Source organism: Coenobita brevimanus, chromosome 115, assembly GCF_032717465.1.
Source record: "Coenobita brevimanus isolate Jiangsu-jjx chromosome 115, ASM3271746v2, whole genome shotgun sequence".
Classification (NCBI taxonomy): Eukaryota; Metazoa; Arthropoda; class Malacostraca; order Decapoda; family Coenobitidae; genus Coenobita; species Coenobita brevimanus.
This window is the reverse complement of record NC_137068.1, coordinates 3,540,278-3,558,418: the sequence shown is the minus strand read 5'-3', so window position 1 is coordinate 3,558,418 and position 18,141 is coordinate 3,540,278. Positions and strand designations below refer to the sequence as shown.

The following is an 18,141-nucleotide window of genomic DNA, read 5'->3' as shown; positions in this document are numbered from 1 at the left end:
TTTTTTTCTCACCACTGTTTAGATGATTTATGTTTTCTGATATTATTATTTCTAAGGCATTTATATACAAGGCATTTCCCGTGATCTGATGTATATTATGTGGTGATAGCAAAAATGATGTGAAAAGCATCATCACACTGAAGACGTTAACCTTTTCAGTCCAATGCTATCTTGTATTCTCGTTAGTCAGGTAATTTTACTCAGCCATGGAGAGACATTTCAGTTTGCATGGGTTATATAGACTTCATTAATGCCTTCACTATAGTTCTTTTACATTAACCTGGCCTAGATTTTCATCCTTCATATAGCCTATCTCACATAGCTCAGTGGCAGAAAAAGATTGATATGGCACTACATCCTTTTCATAGCACTTCTTCATTACTAGCACCATATTCTAGTGTTTATCTCTTGTTACAGTTCAGCATGCAAGATGGAGAGATGACAGTTTTAGGTCAAGTTAGAGTAAAAAGAGTATATTATAGGTTCTCCTTGATGTTGGTAATATTAACTGGTGGTAGCAAAGTGAAAATAAAAAAAGATACAGGACCGAGGAGGCTAGGGAATAGGCATTATCTCGGGCATAAGGCAATTCTTGAAAATGAGCAATGGGAACACAAGTAATATTTTAATGAACATATATTTATTTTCTTACAATTATTACTGGTATGTACAACTATACAGCGATGAACATTATAATATCAGTAATATAAAGCCATCCAATAAGGCATCACTATATTAGATAATTTTCATCTAAAATTGTCATAATTCATCACAATCATGGTAGTCTGTCAAAGCTGGAGGAACAATGTAGTCTGTCTTTTCATTTGACAAAGACCCTAACCCCTTTCAGCTCAGTTAATGGCCAGGTGTTGTCAGACAGAGGGTTAATTTGCCTAGTAACCAAGGAGACTCATTCCTGCTGCAGAATTAAGACCCATTGACTTTCCTGCAATCACAATTCTGTATTCTAGTTGTGAGAGTACATTAGTGGGGAAAAAAACAAAAGGAAAAACACTACACAGTCAGTCCATTTTATAAAGTAGGGATGTGATGCTGTTTTAAACTTTTCCACACATCATTATCATCTTTGTCATCATCTTAAGTTTTTATTTTTCCATCTAGCATGAGACAGACAGGGCACTCCTCCACCTCAGTCTGTTCTGTACCAGCTCTCTAGTACTACAGTACCTCTAGATCTAAGGTCAGCACACACACCACCTCATCCCATGTCTTCCTCAGTCTTTCCCTCCATTAATGGCCCTGTACATCTATACCTCTACACCTTCTCACCCAGTATTTCAGTGGCCCATCCTCTCAATGTGGCCAAACCATCTCAGTCTCCTTTCTACTGTTGTTTTCTATTCCTGATCATTATCTCACCTCTTCCAAAGATATCCCGTCATCCAGTTCTACTCCATATTTGCATCACATCAATCTCATGTTTTGTTTCAGTTTCATATTATCTTCCTTTATTCCTCTTTCACAACTGGTACTGTAAGCTCAAGGAAACTCGCAAATCAGCATTATAATACAGGTAGCAATGGGACTTAACAGACAGCATTATATACTGTATTTTACTGACAATATAATGGTGAAAAAAACACAGAAAATGCTTATAACAAGGACTCACTGTACAGTATACATATTCACCAACTAGGTACATGAAGCCAGCCGTTCTATAAATATTAACCCAACAACAGTCCTAAATAAACTTCCCTTCAGGTATCCTTTCCTGCCTCCTTCCAGCGATTTATCTCTCCCTCGAACTGCAGTGGCTCAATAACCACTTTCTTGTCAAATGGCATGGGTCCGAGAATAGCTTCAACATCATCATAGTTCAGTGTCTCCTTCTGTAATAGTGCCTCTGCCAGCTGTGGGTAAACAATTTATCATCAAAATACAAATATACAAAATACATAAAAAAAATACATCACAGTAGATACCGTACAAATACAATACATAACAAATACATTCAATTCAGCAGTGAGACCTTGGAGATAAAGCCACAACTGAGATAAGAGCTAGGATTTTGAAGGTTTGAATGTTGAGTGAATGTGTCTTGCCCATTTCATCATGCATGCAAAGATATCAATAAACACAATTGTAAAGACGCAACTGGGTGGTGAAAAAGGTATATTAAGGGAGTTTGAAATCTTAAATGTCGAGACCAACTGCCTAGCCCCGGGCTTCTATGCTCCTCTTGGGGCAATGTAGGATTCGATGGATGGATGGATGGATGAAAGTGAAAGGCATAGCAAGCCAAAAAGATGGATACCTGGTAGATAATTAGGTAAACGAGTGTGAGAAAGTAATGTACAACGGCTGATGAGGCAAGAAACTGACAGATCAAGCTAGTTGGAAGAATTTTTATGCAGAGGGATGTATGAAATCAGGCTACCTTGATTTTACCCAGTGATAGTTACTGGATGAACTCAGTTGTAAGATACTGTAATGTGAAGTGCATCAGTGTGGTTGATTATGCCTCGTAAATGGAGTCAGGATTCTAGGGGCTTGGATGATGAGTTAATGAGTGTGTGCCCCATTTAACCTGGCATACAGTTGGTAGTTCTCTCTCTCTCTCTCTCCCTCTTTTTTTTCTCTCTTAACTTTACCTTGAGTGAGAAAAAGAGGTCAGGTCAGAAGAATGTTTCCTTTAACCCAAAGAAGGCAAACCATAGCTCCAGCTGTGGTTAATATTTGTATTGTATCATTTATAAAGGCTCTAACATGTCTGCATACTTGGTCACCTAATGGCGGCTCTCCACAGTGCACAATCTCTGGCAGCCTCCCTCAGCCCCTTATTCCTGAGGTCACACTCTATGACCTCGTCTCAGGTCTTGTTTGGTCTGCCTCTCACAACCCAACACCCATTGTTCACAATTCTCACGTTCTGCATCCAGCTGTCATCTTCCACCCTCTCAACATGCCCAAACCTTCTCAATCTACCCCTCCTCATCACAACAATACTGGAGTACTCAGTCCCATCCTTCCTCTCAACTCTTCAATAGCAATCCTAGCCCCACAGGCCTCAAATTCAAGGATGCACTACACATCACCTAATCATTGTCATTTCTGTATATCTAAGCCTGCAAATATCCTCTTCCTTTCCTGCCCAGGTCTTGCCACCATACAGCATTACACTCACAACACATGCCACATATAAAGATCCCTTGGCATGGAGGGAAGCCTTCTCAGTGTTAGAAGAGGCAATAGCTCAATTCCCTCCACCCACTCCTTACCGTAGCCCCACCTCCAGCACACATCCCCAAGATAATAACGTTACAACTTAAAGTGAAACAGTTTTAAAATGAGGACTAACTATATTTGGGCCTAAGGTGTTAAATCAACTATTGTACAATAATGGAAACCTGCTTTGTCTTACCAGCTTTAACTTGTCCATATTTGACTTTAAAACTTCTTCTGTCTTTCTGTATGCTGCAAAAATTAGCCGTGATGCTTCTTCATCTATGCTGGCCGCCAACTTCTGTGAATATGGCCGTCGCCCCATCTCTCTGGTCTCCTCCTCAGGGAATGACACTTGACCCACTGTCTCATTGAACCCAAATGACCTCACCTGTATGGGCAATGATAAGAGGATTTAACCCCTTCAGTCTATTTATCTATCTTTCTGAAGCCATATGCTTTAATCCCATAATGGGTGGCCACAAACAAATCACCTCCATGTTGCCCTGTCCCTTGCCATTTGGTAATCCTCCCTCCAACTCACACACACCTCTCTCATGTACTTCACTCCATCTCATCCTTGGTCTTCCCCTTCAATCCATTTTTTTTTTTTTTTTTTTTTTTTTTTTTTTTAATATATCTCTTCCTACCACCTGATAATTTTAACCACCTCAGGACAGCTCTAACAGTGAAAGAGTTAACGATGGCTATAAGAAGACTCTCCAAAGTTGTATAAAATTATCTGTGTGGACCCAGAATAAACTAAAAAGTACTCAGCTGACTAAGTTAAATTTTCTTAGAGTTTTTCACATAATTTTTTAGAGTTCTTCATATATTTTTTTTACCTTGGACTAGATTTAACGTTTTTCATATTATATTCTTTTTACCTTAACTTGGGCCAAATTTTCATCCTTTTGCAGCTTATTTATGTTGCTCAATTGCATAAAAAGGATAATACTAAGCTCTGTGTCTTTTTCATAGCACTTCTTTGTGACTAGCATCATATTCTAGTGTTAATCTATTGTTACAACTCAGAATTCAAAATGGAGAGATGACAATTTTAGGCCAGGTTAGAGCAAAAAGTGTACAAATATCCTAGCTAACTACCTCTTTCATGGTTTCCTCCACATTTATGGTTTCCTCCACATTTATGGTTTCCTCCACATTCATGGTTTCCTCCACACTCCTTCATTTTCACCATCTATATTTCTTACAGTATTTATCACCCTGAATAAATAATCATACCTGAGCATATGCCATTTTAGTGACTTTCTCTAAATCATTCTGAGCGCCCGTGGTGACTTTGTTGAACACTAGACTCTCAGCAACCCGGCCTCCCAGCGCCATGCACATCTTCTCAAATATCTGCAGTAACAACATCAATTAAAATTTCTCATAACATTCCATTTTTACGATACAAATGTAGTTGGTTAGTGGTCTCTCTCATCTTTTGGTAGGGGGGAAAAAAAAGGATGATATTGTGATTTTCTGGTTCTTAATTACTAAGGTTACTATTTTCTAATGTATCATATAAATTCATTACCCTGTTCCCATTTTCTTCTACATGGGAGCGGATATGATGCAGATGCTAGAGTAAATGTTAGTGGATAATTATAATATCATCATCGTTTATGGTTTAACGTCTGTTTTTGGTGTACTACAGTAAATGTTCGAGCAGTTTCACTTGATAGCACTCCTCCACCTTGCTCTGTTCTGCATCAGCTCTCTTGTAATATCTGTAGATCTAAGGTCAGCACACACCACATCATCCCATGTCTTCCCCAATCTACCTCTCCATCAATGACCCAACACTTGTTTTCTTCTACACCTACCCACCAAGTTCCCCTGGTCCATCCCTCAGTATGTCCAAACCATCTCTTCTCCCTCCTACTTCTCTCCTGATACTTTCCACACCCAGCCATCTTCTCAGCTCTTCCAAGGATGTCCTGTCATTCAGCTTTATGCCACACATCCACTGGATCCTTCTCATATACCGTAGTTTCATTCCAGTCTCATTATCCCCTTTTACGCCCCAGGTTTCACTGCCATACAATATGATACTCCTTTCACTGGTATCTGTTCAATGACCCAAAAAACTTTGAAATCCTCACTCCAGTTTACAGGACAATAAAGGTGAAGCTTGACATCAACTGCATAAAACAGTGTCATGGTTGAAATTTTGACGCCACGTAATGTGCCTCTCACTACAAAACTACTCGTTCAGTTCTGTCAGTTCTTTGGCCTCTCATCTGCCATACCCCACTTGTTCTTACCATACAAATAGTTTAAAGTTAACATCTTCATATCTGAACTGTGAATGTACAGTCATGGTGTTCCAGGTTAGGATAAGGGGGTGGGGTGGTTGAGTTTGCTATGCTAAAAACTCATTTTCCCCCAAACAAACTCAGTGAAGGCACCCACAGGAAGCTCTCACCTCTCCCAAGGGGGGCGGAGGCACAAACTCTGGAGTCAAAGGTTACAGTTCTGTGCAGCCACCGACAGGAAATGAGTGTGATGCCTCCCTCATGTGGCAATAAAGCAAAACCATTCCCATGATTTCATCGTAAGTGACACCTTCTGATGCCTTTCATCAACTTAGGCACTCTCCTTCACCTCAGTACTGGCCAGGAGTTGGGACCACCAACTCCTGGCCAGTACTGTATACTGGATGTGTCCACTTCCTTCAAACAGAGAAAGTCAGTTCCTTAGCCATGCAAAAAAAGGCATAGCACTGCCAACTTGTCAGACAAAAGTTTTAAATTAATTATCCCAATTTGGCCAACATACAGAACAAAATACTAAGTGCAAAGAAAACAATACAGAATACTGTATGTGTATGCATAATCACTTATGTCATGCAGGCAACAGTTACAGTGATTGTGAATATCCACATATTCCCATGGGATTCTCCCCTTCTCTGAGACCCACAGCACCCACCTCCTGCTGAGTGTAAAGCTTTTGGTCCTTGGGCACATACTGAGCAAAGCCAAGGGCCTGGTTGGTGCGGGGGACAATGGTTACTTTTAGAAGAGCATCTGTGTGTTCCAGCAGCCAGCCAATGAGTGCATGACCACTCTCATGGTACGCCACCACACGACGCTCCTCGGGGGACAGTGCCTGGTGACGAAGCAAGATGATATCAAGCAAGAAATTCTGCATCAATAATACATTACCTCTCATATTGTTTTTCTTCTCATCAGTATCCCTCACTTTTTTGCTTATTTAATTCCCATCAAGTACTTTCTTAAATTTTAATAGAGACATGCTTACTAATCTCACTACTACAAGCATGGTCAAGTTTTTGCTGTTCAGTGGGTTCTCATGGGGGGGGGGGGAAGGCAATCTGAAGTGGTGGATGAAATGCTTAAAAAATTATCTCCAGTGATAGAAGAAGACAATACTATGGCTCTATATGCTTTTCATAACACTTCTTCTTGGTCAACATCATATTCTAGTGCTAATCTGCTATTATGACTCTGCATTTAAGGTGGAGAGGTGGCAGTTTTAGGCCAAGTTAGAGTAAAATGGGTATAGTTCAACCACATTCAGGGTATAAGGCTTCCAGTCTTGTCAATCAAACAGTTAATCCATCTAAGTTTACCATCATCCACTCTCACCTGTGACCTCTTCTCCGTGCCACCCACAACCCGCTCCACAGCATACTCCAGGTCAGGAGCAGTTACAACTCTTTTGCCATAACGTGCTGCGTGAAGTGCTGCTTCATTCACAACATTAGCAATGTCGGCACCTGAGTGAAGGAAGGCGAGACAGATAAATGTTTAATAGAAATACTGTATACAGATAAATGCACAGAAATGAGACTATAGTACTGTACTTAGATGCCTGGTGGATTTGTGAGAAATGTTTCAACTAGATATGGCCCATGGGGTCTTATTCACAAGGGTGGTTGGGATTTATTGTTGATATATCTGTAATGTCCTTATGGGGTGAGCATTTGGCCCCACTTGCCTTATAAGTTTGATGTGAATGGCCTAGCCCAAAATCCCTTACCATTCTGCTTGGAAAACAAAAATTGGGTGATGGATAGATATAGCTTGGGTGAGTAACATGAATGTGGGAAGATGTTAAGTTCACAATCAGGTGCAGTGTCCCTAACAGCTGAGCTCTGTGTAAGGTGGACCTGGCCTAGAGAAAGGAAATGTATCACCTCAGTTTTCCATATCGTGCACATTCAACTACCATGTGCAGTCACTGGATTTCATATAAATATTGCTGTAGTCTTGTTTATTGTACTTACCACTTTACCTGCACTGCTCGATGGAAGGTACAGTACAGTATATGAGAATGATGTATACTTTCTTCTTGTGGTACTTTCTTAAACTTGCATTATTATAAACCACACCTTGCCAATAACACTCACTTTATAATGACCACCTTTACATGGGGTACTCCCTCTCTCCCATGTCACACTACATTATCCCAGATCATCTCCTCATCCTGCCCATTTCTCAACCCTCACCATGTAATTTCAAGAAAAACCCTATGAAATCTTCCCATCATAAATACTTCATCCTATTATTAAGTCTGTCTTCAATGCATGTCCAGTACTCCTCCTGCCCTGCATCACCATCCACGTCTAACCCATCCATTTCTTTCCTTGCATTTCTGTTCTCCTTCCTCTTGTACTTCTGTGAGAAAAATTTGACTGACACTCTTTTGACCAGCCTTCGACACCCATCTATGCAGAGTGTATTTGTCCCACCACAAAGCTGATGGTTTCACGATTCTCAGCATGAAGGATACCTGCTTCCTTGTCTACGTAAAAGTTTACACCCATTCAAGAAAATGCCACACTCAACAGGTGAATATAACAAGAAAGGAAGATGATGAAACTGGAAGAAAGGATGATGGTGAAACTGCACATGATAAGTGTAAATATGTGGAGCTGGAAATTCCTCCTTGCAACAACTAACACCAAAAAAGTTGTTGTAAATATGCTGCCAATACACAACAATGATGGGGTGTGTTGCAAGCGCAGTGAGTGGACTCACCCAAAATGGTTGCACTGGCAGCTACAGTACACTATTTAATTGGTACTGGGTATCTAACTATAGAGATTATGTATTTTAGCCTCTTCTGCCTGTCATCGGAAGTTTTTATTATGCTCAAGAGTATTCTTCAACTGGAAGGGCTGGGTATAGCCTTCATCAACCCCTCAACTAATAAAGTGAATAAAGCTGAATATAGTAGTTTGGTATCAGGCAGTTAGTAATGGAAAAAAAAAAAAAAAAAAATGAAACCCCAGGGAGACTAATGGCTTTACAATGAGTGACAAGCCAAATGGTTTCCTGTAAGCCAAGAAACCATTTACAATGCTGGGTGGTAACAATATAACCAAACCATACGTGCTCCCTACGTGTCAGCAAGTGGGTTGGTAGAGGGTTAGTGCCCCTCCCTGTAAAACAAATAACTCAAAGTCAAATGGCCACCCCTTACGGGATTATGGCGTCTGGCAATAGATAGATACTTTGGTAGATAATAAAAAATAAAATACACACAAAAATTATGCCCTTGGATTGACGAAGTGCATATCCTTATATTAAATCCAATGCATAGCCAGGTTTCACATATGCCTTGTCAGTAGCAAGCTTTTAGTCAGCACACTTACCACTAAAGCCCAGGGTGAGAGAAGCCATCCTGCGAGAGTAGTAGCTGGCGGGTTTCTCAAGGACTATGGCTCGGAGATGGTGTTCAAAGATCTCACGCCGTTCCTCAAGGTTGGGAAGATCCATGATGATGTGACGGTCGAACCTCCCTGGCCGCAACAGAGCCTGGATAAAGGAAATGAGAGAAAGATGACTGGAAGTGCAGAGGCGGGAAAGACGGGATGAATGAAAAGAGAAGGCATGACAGGTAACAAGAATATTAAAAAAGACAACATGATGTGACAAAGAATGAATGAATGTGGAAAAGTAAAGTGATAACCTGCATCCTTCATTATAGAGTGCTGGCAACAATGATAAACACAGGCGAATGCTAAAAACAGATTCTATCTTTGTTATACAGTTCAAAATCATGAAAAAATGGAAGCCTGCCATCTCCTTCATGATTTAAGTTTTAAGCAGAGTCATTTGTGAGTTACCAGAGTTACCAAGGACAGATGGCTCAATGTCAAGTACCTCCTCCCCCAAATGTCCTTGTTATGGATACTTTCAAAGGGTAACAATAGTGTACAGTATATGAAAAATAGAGTGGTGAAAAGGATAATTAGTTTAGTTGTAAAATTAGTATGGAATATGTACTGAGGGTAAGGAGACTCTCTATCATCTACTCTTCAGTGATTTATAGTTGGATTTGGCTGGCTAATATACTTTTGTAAGTTAATGAATAGTATGGGAATATTATAATGATTTTTTTTAACACACAAGAGGACAGTAAGGTATAATATGCAAAATATGTTGATTAGGAAGAGGTATTAGGGGCTTCCTCAACCAACAAGAATACCAAAGTACCTACCTTGTCCAAAATATCAAGCCTGTTTGTGGATGCCAGCAGTACTACCCCCTCCTTGGAACCAATGCCATCCATCTCCACAAGAAGCTGATTTAAGGTTTGCTCAGATTCTCCAGAACTGCCATCAAAGTTGCCCTGGCCACTAGACCTCTGGCGTCCAATGGCGTCTAATTCGTCAATGTAGATGATGCAGGGGGCTCGCTTTTTAGCTTCTTTGAACAAGTCCCTACGATATGGGGGTAAGAAAAGTGATATAAGAACATGTTACTTCAGTGACATTTTACATCCTATTCTTGTTGCTGCCTATCAATTTTATGCAACTTAGGACAGACTTTTCAAACTTGTTGGTTAAATATATCTTTCATATGCCCTTTCACTTCTGGAGGTACTAGAAGGTAGTAGAGGTCCCAGCCCCATCTGAACATAAACCCAGTGGACTACAGGCACAAGCAGTCCTGCCGTAGCACAATACCCTCCTTTAGAGGGTCTTGAAGGATGTTTGTATTAGTGGAGACTGAAAATGCCTGGTTAGCATACTGAAACTGCCTGGATATATCACTGCCACCATGTGAAGGCATCCCACTACAGCAACTGGCATTCCATAAACACAGGAAATTTGGGGACTGCTCCCAGCTTTGTGCAAAGAAGTTTAAGGATACAGCCATAAAATTTCAGCAGTAGGAAGGAGTCTCTCACCTGACTCTTGCAGCACCAAGTCCGCCAATCATCTCAATAAACTCCGACCCATTCATGGCTAAGAACGGTACCTGACCCTCGGTTGCCACAGCCTTAGCCAACAGTGTCTTGCCACACCCGGGTGGACCCAACAGCAGTGCTCCTTTCGGTACCTGCCAACAACAACAGGCACATCATAACGTTATCCTCTTCACTATAATGATTACATTTTTATTAATTTGGGTTGAGACTACTACTCAAACATATCTCCTACACACAGTTCATCTCTTGGGAACAATGCTTTCTCCAGTTTCCTTGCACTCTGTCCTGTGGAAGGACCCTCTTCTGGCCTTGGTAGACTGTCTGCCACCAGAAAGGCAGCTGCTGGCTTGTGGTCAGTGGGTCTGCTTGGCCAGACAGACGGGTAGAGAAAAAACAACAACAACACCTGTATGGAAAAGCTGTAACATTTTGAAAGACACCATCAACATATAACAAGAATTTATTGTATTGTACTGTATCTACATCCAAGCATAAATCACCTTTGCTCCAAGAAGCCTGTACTTGTCAGGTGCCTTTAGGAAGTCCACAAACTCCATCACCTCCTGTTTGGCTTCCTTTGCCCCCGCCACATCAGAGAACTTCACCCCTCGGCCAGACCCAGGCAGCAGTGGGTCAATTATTGTGAACTTGGCACGTGTCATCTGTCTCTGTGAAAGGAGGAATGAAAAAGTAGAAGTTTAACAATTTCATGGTTGTATCTACTCTGGTAATACTATTTTTTGGGGGCTGACATTTAGATTATATGTCTCTGTGAATACCAAAACAAAAAAGAATTATTTAAACCTCTTGTCATTATATCAACTCTTGTATTTATTTGAGTTAAATCTTAGGTGATTTCAGAGTATTCAATTGGATATGAGTCACAGAAGCCTGAGTATTAAATATTGTCTCCATTCATCCTCTTATAGTAACAATGACCGACCAAAGTACTGTGTTTAATATGGGTTTAACACCAGATGATTCTGTTCAATAGATGGTGAGTCACAGAACCTGAAATGTCAAACCCTTCAATAGGGTTTTATTCAGTTTAATAGAAATTTTCCAGTCTGGAGGGATTAAATACAGCCTTTAATCCATTTACAGTACTTCTGTAAATATAGCAACTGCAAAAGGATTAATAACCTCTTTAATATTGTAATTTTTTTTCCCCTTATTCTTGCAACTCCCCATGGTGTTATTCAGCTTAACTGACACTTCCAACTGAATCAGATGATGTATTTCACTGGCTAATTTTTCGTACTTCCAGCTAATTCAGCTTAGGAAAGGCCTTGCTCACTGGAGGAGTTAATTAAGGCTAAATCAAACTCTTCATTCAAAAAGTCTCATCAAGCTTGAATAAAATCATCTATTGCCAGCAAAAATAAAACACAAAGACACCCAACTTGTCTGAGTAAATAAAGTAACATGTGTTTATTATATTCTTGCTATTCCCAAATAGTTTTATTTTGCAAAGGAGAGAGCTTTCCAACTTGATAGGTCAATATATATAATGCAAATTAACCCTTTCATTACTAGAGGTACACTCCTAAGCTGAATAAAATCACCTGGCAGTATAAGAATAATCTATCCATCATCCAGTCAAGTATTGCCCCATCAGAAGTGTACAAGTCCAGAGATACGCTACTTAGTCCAAACATTTAAGATGAGTGACTGGCATTATATGAGTAGAAAGACCCAGGACCAATGCTTGAGTTTAAATCCCAATGGGCCTCTTACATTTGGAGCACCTTAACCCAAGAGACCACCAGCTTATGGAAAAAAATGTCATGGGGCAAATGCTGTTCATAAAAGTTACAGTGAAAGCCAACTTCAACTTACCATTCCCTCCATGCCAAGTGAGGCGCGGATGTTCATGCTGCGTGACAAGAGCGACACAATAATGGCCACAACAATAATGGATGCCAACAGTCGTCCCGCTGTGTCTCCACTACGCTCATACACCACCGGCACACCCTGGCCAGAACGGATGCCCAATTTCTCCTCAGCTTCTCGCAGACGCTCTTCAAAGTGGTTCAAATCTACAATGTTCATGTGGAATGTACGCTGGTCCATCTGAAAAAGAGGAAGCCAAGAAGTCAGACAGAAACAAAATAAACTTATATCGTACAATTAAGAATAGACAGGCAATATTAGATAGGTAAGTTTAAATTTACATTTTTTAAGGTCTTGGTCATGCATACATATATCAGCATTTTACCCTTAATGACAATTTCCATGTTCTTCAGCTCCCAATTTCCATGTTCTTCAGCTCCCATCATCCTTTCTCATTAGCCTTATGTATGGCAGGTCTTTACCCAACCATTCTCTCCATGCCTTCTTTGGTCTAGCCCCTTGTGCTGTCCTATCCACATTCATGGAAGTGGCCCTCTTTACCAAATTATCCTCCTCTGTTTTCGTTTTCGTTTTCGTTTTTAAAGGCTCCAACATGCTTGCATGTGTCGGCCTTGGTCACCTAATGGCGGCTCTCCACGCTGCACGATCCATTGCAGCCTCTGTCCACATGTCTATATGATATAATGTAGTGGCAAGAGGATAACTGAATCATATTGAACGAAGTGCAAAAATGACTGTGGAATAAGTTTGCTGTGGTAATGCATTTTGAAGAAAGTGATTGGAAAACTTTATATTAATCTGAAAGTGTAACAAGGGATGTAAAGGGTGATTTCAGGAATTATCAAGAAGACAGATTTTGGAAGAAGCATGGAAGGAGGAGAGCAAGTCATTTTGTAATTCATGGATTTTTAAAAGTTTGTGACAAATGAATGAGGGACTAAGAATGGTATTACAGATCACAAATAGCAAAATGGTGAAGGCTGATGCATTCCACCATTCAGTGATCTTAACTTAAAATTCTGGAAATGTTTTGCTAAGTTTATCAGCGTTACGTGATGCAGCTTGTGACGTGGATTTCTGATAAGTAGAAGAAGGGGACCCCATGCCCTTATGCAACCCCACCAATACCCATACACATTACTGGCTTACCCTCACAGTTGATCTGGTAACTCTGTTCATGGGGCTGGGAAATCTGAAGGTTTAAATAACAAAGTGAATGGAGCATGGATTATGCAACTATTTTATGGCTCTCTTTCACTGCCAACCCACAAGATGACAATGAAAAATGATGATGACAATAGTAATGGCAATGATGATTATGACGATGATGATGATGATAACAGCCTTATGGTATAATTATTTTTTATACCAAGATAAAACAAACATTCAGAGTTTAATATTAAGCAGTACAGTAAACTGAAGCTGTGGAGACTGGATCAATACACACCTTCTTGCCTTTGATGACAGCACCCTCATGGAGAATGATGGTGACAATATCCAGATCTGGCCGCACTATCACCTCCTCTACCTCACCGCGGCTCAGCATGTGGTGCACAAACTCATTCCATGATACATATCGTGCCATCTATCATGCCAGGAAAGAGCAGAGATATAAAAATGGAAAGTCTATTACAGTAGTACCTTTAGCACAATTCATTCTTTACTACCATATATAATGAAACATCCTCAGAGCCACAATTTAAACCTCTGGTACGCTCAAGTACAGTAATAAAAGTATACCGGTATAAAAGTTTAAACTTCAAAAGTGAGACTAAGAAGTAACATACATGGACTGACAAGTCCAGTATGTTCAAGTACAACAAAGCCTCCATAATCCAGCACAACCTGGCTTTTGGTTCTGTTATGTCTAAAATTACTCATTACTGTGAAGGCTGAAGCATCCCGCATGTAGGCTGCTGGCAAAATGATGCTATGTACCAGTTGGAGTGGTATATTTTAACATTAAGGTTATGATATAAACAGGACAGCATATAATGAGAAACAATGTACACAGATAAAATTTGTACTGTATGTTATAATTAGTTAAACAGACTAACCAAATCATGTATAGGGACTTTGCTCTATACAAACTCCCACTGTGAGCACTTTTACAAGTTTGGATTTCACATGGATGTCTTAGCAAGTGAGAAATGGCAATTCAAACTGGTTGATATACAGCAAATTTCTAAGAAATATTTGTGAAGGCTTACTGTAATATGAATCAAAAGAATACTACTCATATAAATGCATTAATAAATGGGTACTGACTTCTGGCTGGTTGCTGCTGGGAAAGAGTAGAGAGATGACAGCAATGAACATATACGCAGTCAGCATCCAAAGTGCGGCCTTGGCCAACATGCCCTTCTTCTCATCGTTATCATTGTTTTTATTACCATCGCCCCCAGAGCTGCCGCTGTCATCTGGGCCACCTACACCTCCCCCCGCTGGTCCCCCTCGGCCACCCTGGTTGGCCTGGGGTGCAGAAGAGTGGAGAGCACGGCGCAACAGACACACCTGCTCTGACCGAGAAATGCCAGATCTGGAAATCAAAGAGCATGTAAGTATTTTCAAATGTAGTATTAGTATTAGTAGTAGTAGCAGCCCGAAGTTCATCTGAAATGTGAATGAAGTTGCCCTTCTTCTGCAGCTTACCATCCTCCTTTTGGGGGACAGGGAGGGAGGTGAGGGATATCTGTATAACCAGGTAGTGGAGCTGGCTGGTTATATCACTGCCACTGCAAGAAGGTGTCCTGCTCTTTTTCAAATTTTGTACAACAAAAAAGCAGAGCTTATTCAAAGATGATGCAGTGTTCTATAGGGTCTCTGAGTCAAGATTAACCTATATATACTGTACTACTTGTATATGTGCCAGAATATCACTAATGGCTCTGCATATGACAGCAGATACAGTACTTGTTACTGGCATCATTTTCCCAGGACTTTATCATGGTTCTTTTCTGTTTCAACTGTGCATGTGTAATATATTTATACCAAACAGTCGAAATCAAACTTTCTGTTAAACTGAATGCAAAACTTAGAATGAAAACACATAAGGAGGGGCTTGTAATTTATGTCAGTTCAAAACACACTTCTGCCAGATGAGCCAGGTAGCAATAGCTGAGGAATGCTGGGACTTAGTTCATGCAATACAATCAACACTACATTACTTTTATTATCAGATGAATATGCTTTTACTGGAGCATCGTTTCCTGTTTTGTACTTCCTCTAGACCTTTAAAAAAAAAAAAAAATGCTCTGGTAGTGAGAGAAAGTTCACACAGTAATGTACAGTACTTTGGAACATATTTTAATTGCCAGTTTCTCTGCATTGGCAGAAGGGTAGTTCATGAATGGTTATGTGGTACAAAGGCTTTATTATGCACTTTAATTTCATCATCATCATCCCAAGGTGGAGTGAGATTAAGGTCCAGAGAGCAAGTTTATTTCCATCAAAATATTTATTCAGTACTTATTAATACAGCACACACATGGTTGTACACCATTTGAGATGATGTATAACAATGATATGGCTATACTTACCTCTCTAATAACTTTGTGACAGCAGCAAATTCACGGTTTAGATTCCCCCAGGCTGCTGTGCTTAATAACTGTGTGTTACTCTGTCTGATGATATGATTTAGAGGCGTGCAGGTAGTGAAGTATCTCTGTAAAAGGATATATTCAGTGATAACATACTGTATAATGATAATGTGTAGCATTTATTGACACTTTTACCATTTTAACAATTCTTCAAATACATGCAGACCATATGAATATAACTAATTTCAGGCATACTTATAAAGTAGTGCACTACACTGTACTTCAGATTAACAAAGACCTGTTTTTCTCTGTTTCCCACTATTATCATTAGCAGTTACACAAGTACTCACTGCCATACTGAAGCATGATGAAAGAGAGGGGTCCGTTCAACACAACTATACTTCGTTCACTTTAACTACACATGAAACTGTCATCTTTCAAGCTGGAATGTTACGGTGTAAGAACAGATTAACACTGAAATATAGTGCTAGTCATAATGTTCTGTGTAAAAGATGTTGATTTGTCAGACTGTCTTATTCTGCCCTTAAGCTATGGGAAATGGGCTTCAGAAGGACTAAAATCACCAGGTTAAAAAAAAATGACAAGGGTGTTTAAATTGCCCCTAATTTTTTTATTTCAAAAACTGTTGTGCCCTCAGCTCAGTTCTGAAACTGAAGGCATCTCAGCCTGAAACAGTCTAATCAGATGCTTAGACAATCTCACCCACTACACTATGCTGCAAGTGGGCATCCTAAGAGGTTAAAAAATGTTTAGGTTACTTAATACTATAAAGGACATTGTTTCAGCACCTCTTTCCTGAGCCTGGCTGTGTTGAGTTGGTACCCATAATAGCATCATACTCAAGTGTTGCAGGTTGTAAGAGAGCCATATTTTTGTACCATCATAACGAATTTTGTATATGCAAAACTTTATGATTTTAAATTTTTTCCTATTTTACAATTCACAAATTTCAACCCTACATTCTGTCAGGTTCAACTTCACCTCATGGACATTTTTTGGTGTTGGATACAGTACTGTGTACAATAATCATTTAGCATTAGCCAAATTCAATAAAGACATCCTGAGGCTAAAGAAGCTGAAGATGGAAAAGATACATGAAAACTGCTGCCAACCTGTGACTGTCGAGAACATGGGATTCTGGGCAACCTCTGGGCAATAGTTGACAGAACTCTTGGTCGGCTTAATATTGAAGTTAGTAGTGAATGGCTGATTCTCTCCATTATAGTCAAGAAATTCCTGCAAATAAAGCAGACACTAATTTTTACATCAGAAATTGTATCATTATACACTACATATCCAACCCTGCCAAAATAACCTGCATTAAATTAATAAAAATGTCCAATATTCTCTTTGGAAAAATATCCATTAGTCTGTCTGGACACTTAATAGTACAACAAACAGAATATGATGTAAGAGAAGAGAGTCCAGCACCTATTACCTACATAGATAGGGTATGTCACTGACACACAGCTCCCTAAGAGGAACTCCCCCCACAAGTGTCTGTGACTCCAACCGTCTTCATCCGTACAGTTCCTCTTGCTCAGCCACAATAATTTTCTTCTAAACTTTCCTCACTTTTAATGGAGCTAAAATTCAGCAAGTTATGTATCACCTTATATTATAGTTTTAGCTTTGCCTAAAGGGAATAAAGAGAAAGGGAGAAAGAGAGTAAAAAAAAAAGATAACTGACCCCTTCAATATGGTAAAGTCTTTTTAACGTCCATAATCTGGTGCACCTCCTACTTCCAGGCAATATTACTTAACTTAGAACAAACCTGTATTGGTGACGGGTTAATGATGGCTATCGTTTATCTAACCCCTCCAGTTTGAAAATTCCCATAGTAGATTACAGTCATCCATAAGTTAAAAAAAAAAAAGGTTACTGGATTATCTATCTATAGCCAGATGCCTTAATCCCATTAGGGGTGGCCACAAACAAATTTCGCCCATTTTGCCATCCCCTGCCATTTCACTGCCCTCCCCCCAGCTCACACCCCACTCTCACTGGATTAAAGGGGCTAACTTTATTGCTACAATCAAGTAATATTCATTTGTTCTCAGATAGGTTTACGATAGGCTGTACAAATGTGCATCTTAGGGAGGAACATGCACAGTAAAGAGACTAGGCACTGCCTCCCAGAAGTCTGTCACTAAAAGAGGTCTTTCTGAAGATGAATAAAACCATCTGGTTGTGGCAAGACTAAAAAAATAACTGGCATCCTCCAACTGATGGGGTTCAGTATACCTTATTTTCTTCCACTTAATGGACATGTTCAATTAATCTTTTCAGCTGCCTTGCCAGGAACATCAGGGATCTTAGTGGCTGCTCTAGAGAGAAATTCAAGACTCATCT

At 39.9% G+C, this 18,141-nt stretch overlaps 1 protein-coding gene across 1 annotated transcript; it reads right to left on the bottom strand.

Annotated features, from left to right (window-relative positions):
* Positions 1-517: 517 nt before the first annotated feature.
* Positions 518-17,017, bottom strand: Spg7 (SPG7 matrix AAA peptidase subunit, paraplegin). The gene is made up of 14 exons (XM_080286950.1): positions 16,901-17,017; positions 15,768-15,892; positions 14,497-14,767; positions 13,676-13,813; positions 12,214-12,447; positions 10,875-11,042; positions 10,354-10,505; positions 9,661-9,883; positions 8,813-8,975; positions 6,801-6,931; positions 6,121-6,300; positions 4,429-4,548; positions 3,383-3,574; positions 518-1,871 (listed from the first exon to the last, which is right to left on the bottom strand). Exons 1-14 carry the CDS (start codon positions 17,006-17,008, stop codon positions 1,719-1,721), a joined length of 2,358 nt encoding a protein of 785 aa, XP_080143076.1. The 5' UTR covers positions 17,009-17,017; the 3' UTR covers positions 518-1,718.
* Between the last annotated feature and the right edge of the window lie 1,124 nt (positions 17,018-18,141).

Bases quoted from the DNA above. Each gene is read 5' to 3' on its own strand.
- Spg7 (XM_080286950.1), bottom strand. From the start codon at position 17,008: ATGGAGAGAATCAGCCATTCACTACTAACTTCAATATTAAGCCGACCA. The intron at 12,448-13,675 runs GTGTGTATTGAT...CCTCTTTTTCAG, and splicing joins CTGTCATCAAAGGCAAGAAG to ATGGACCAGCGTACATTCCA. The intron at 11,043-12,213 runs GTAAGTTGAAGT...CTCCTTTCACAG, and splicing joins CACTTGGCATGGAGGGAATG to AGACAGATGACACGTGCCAA.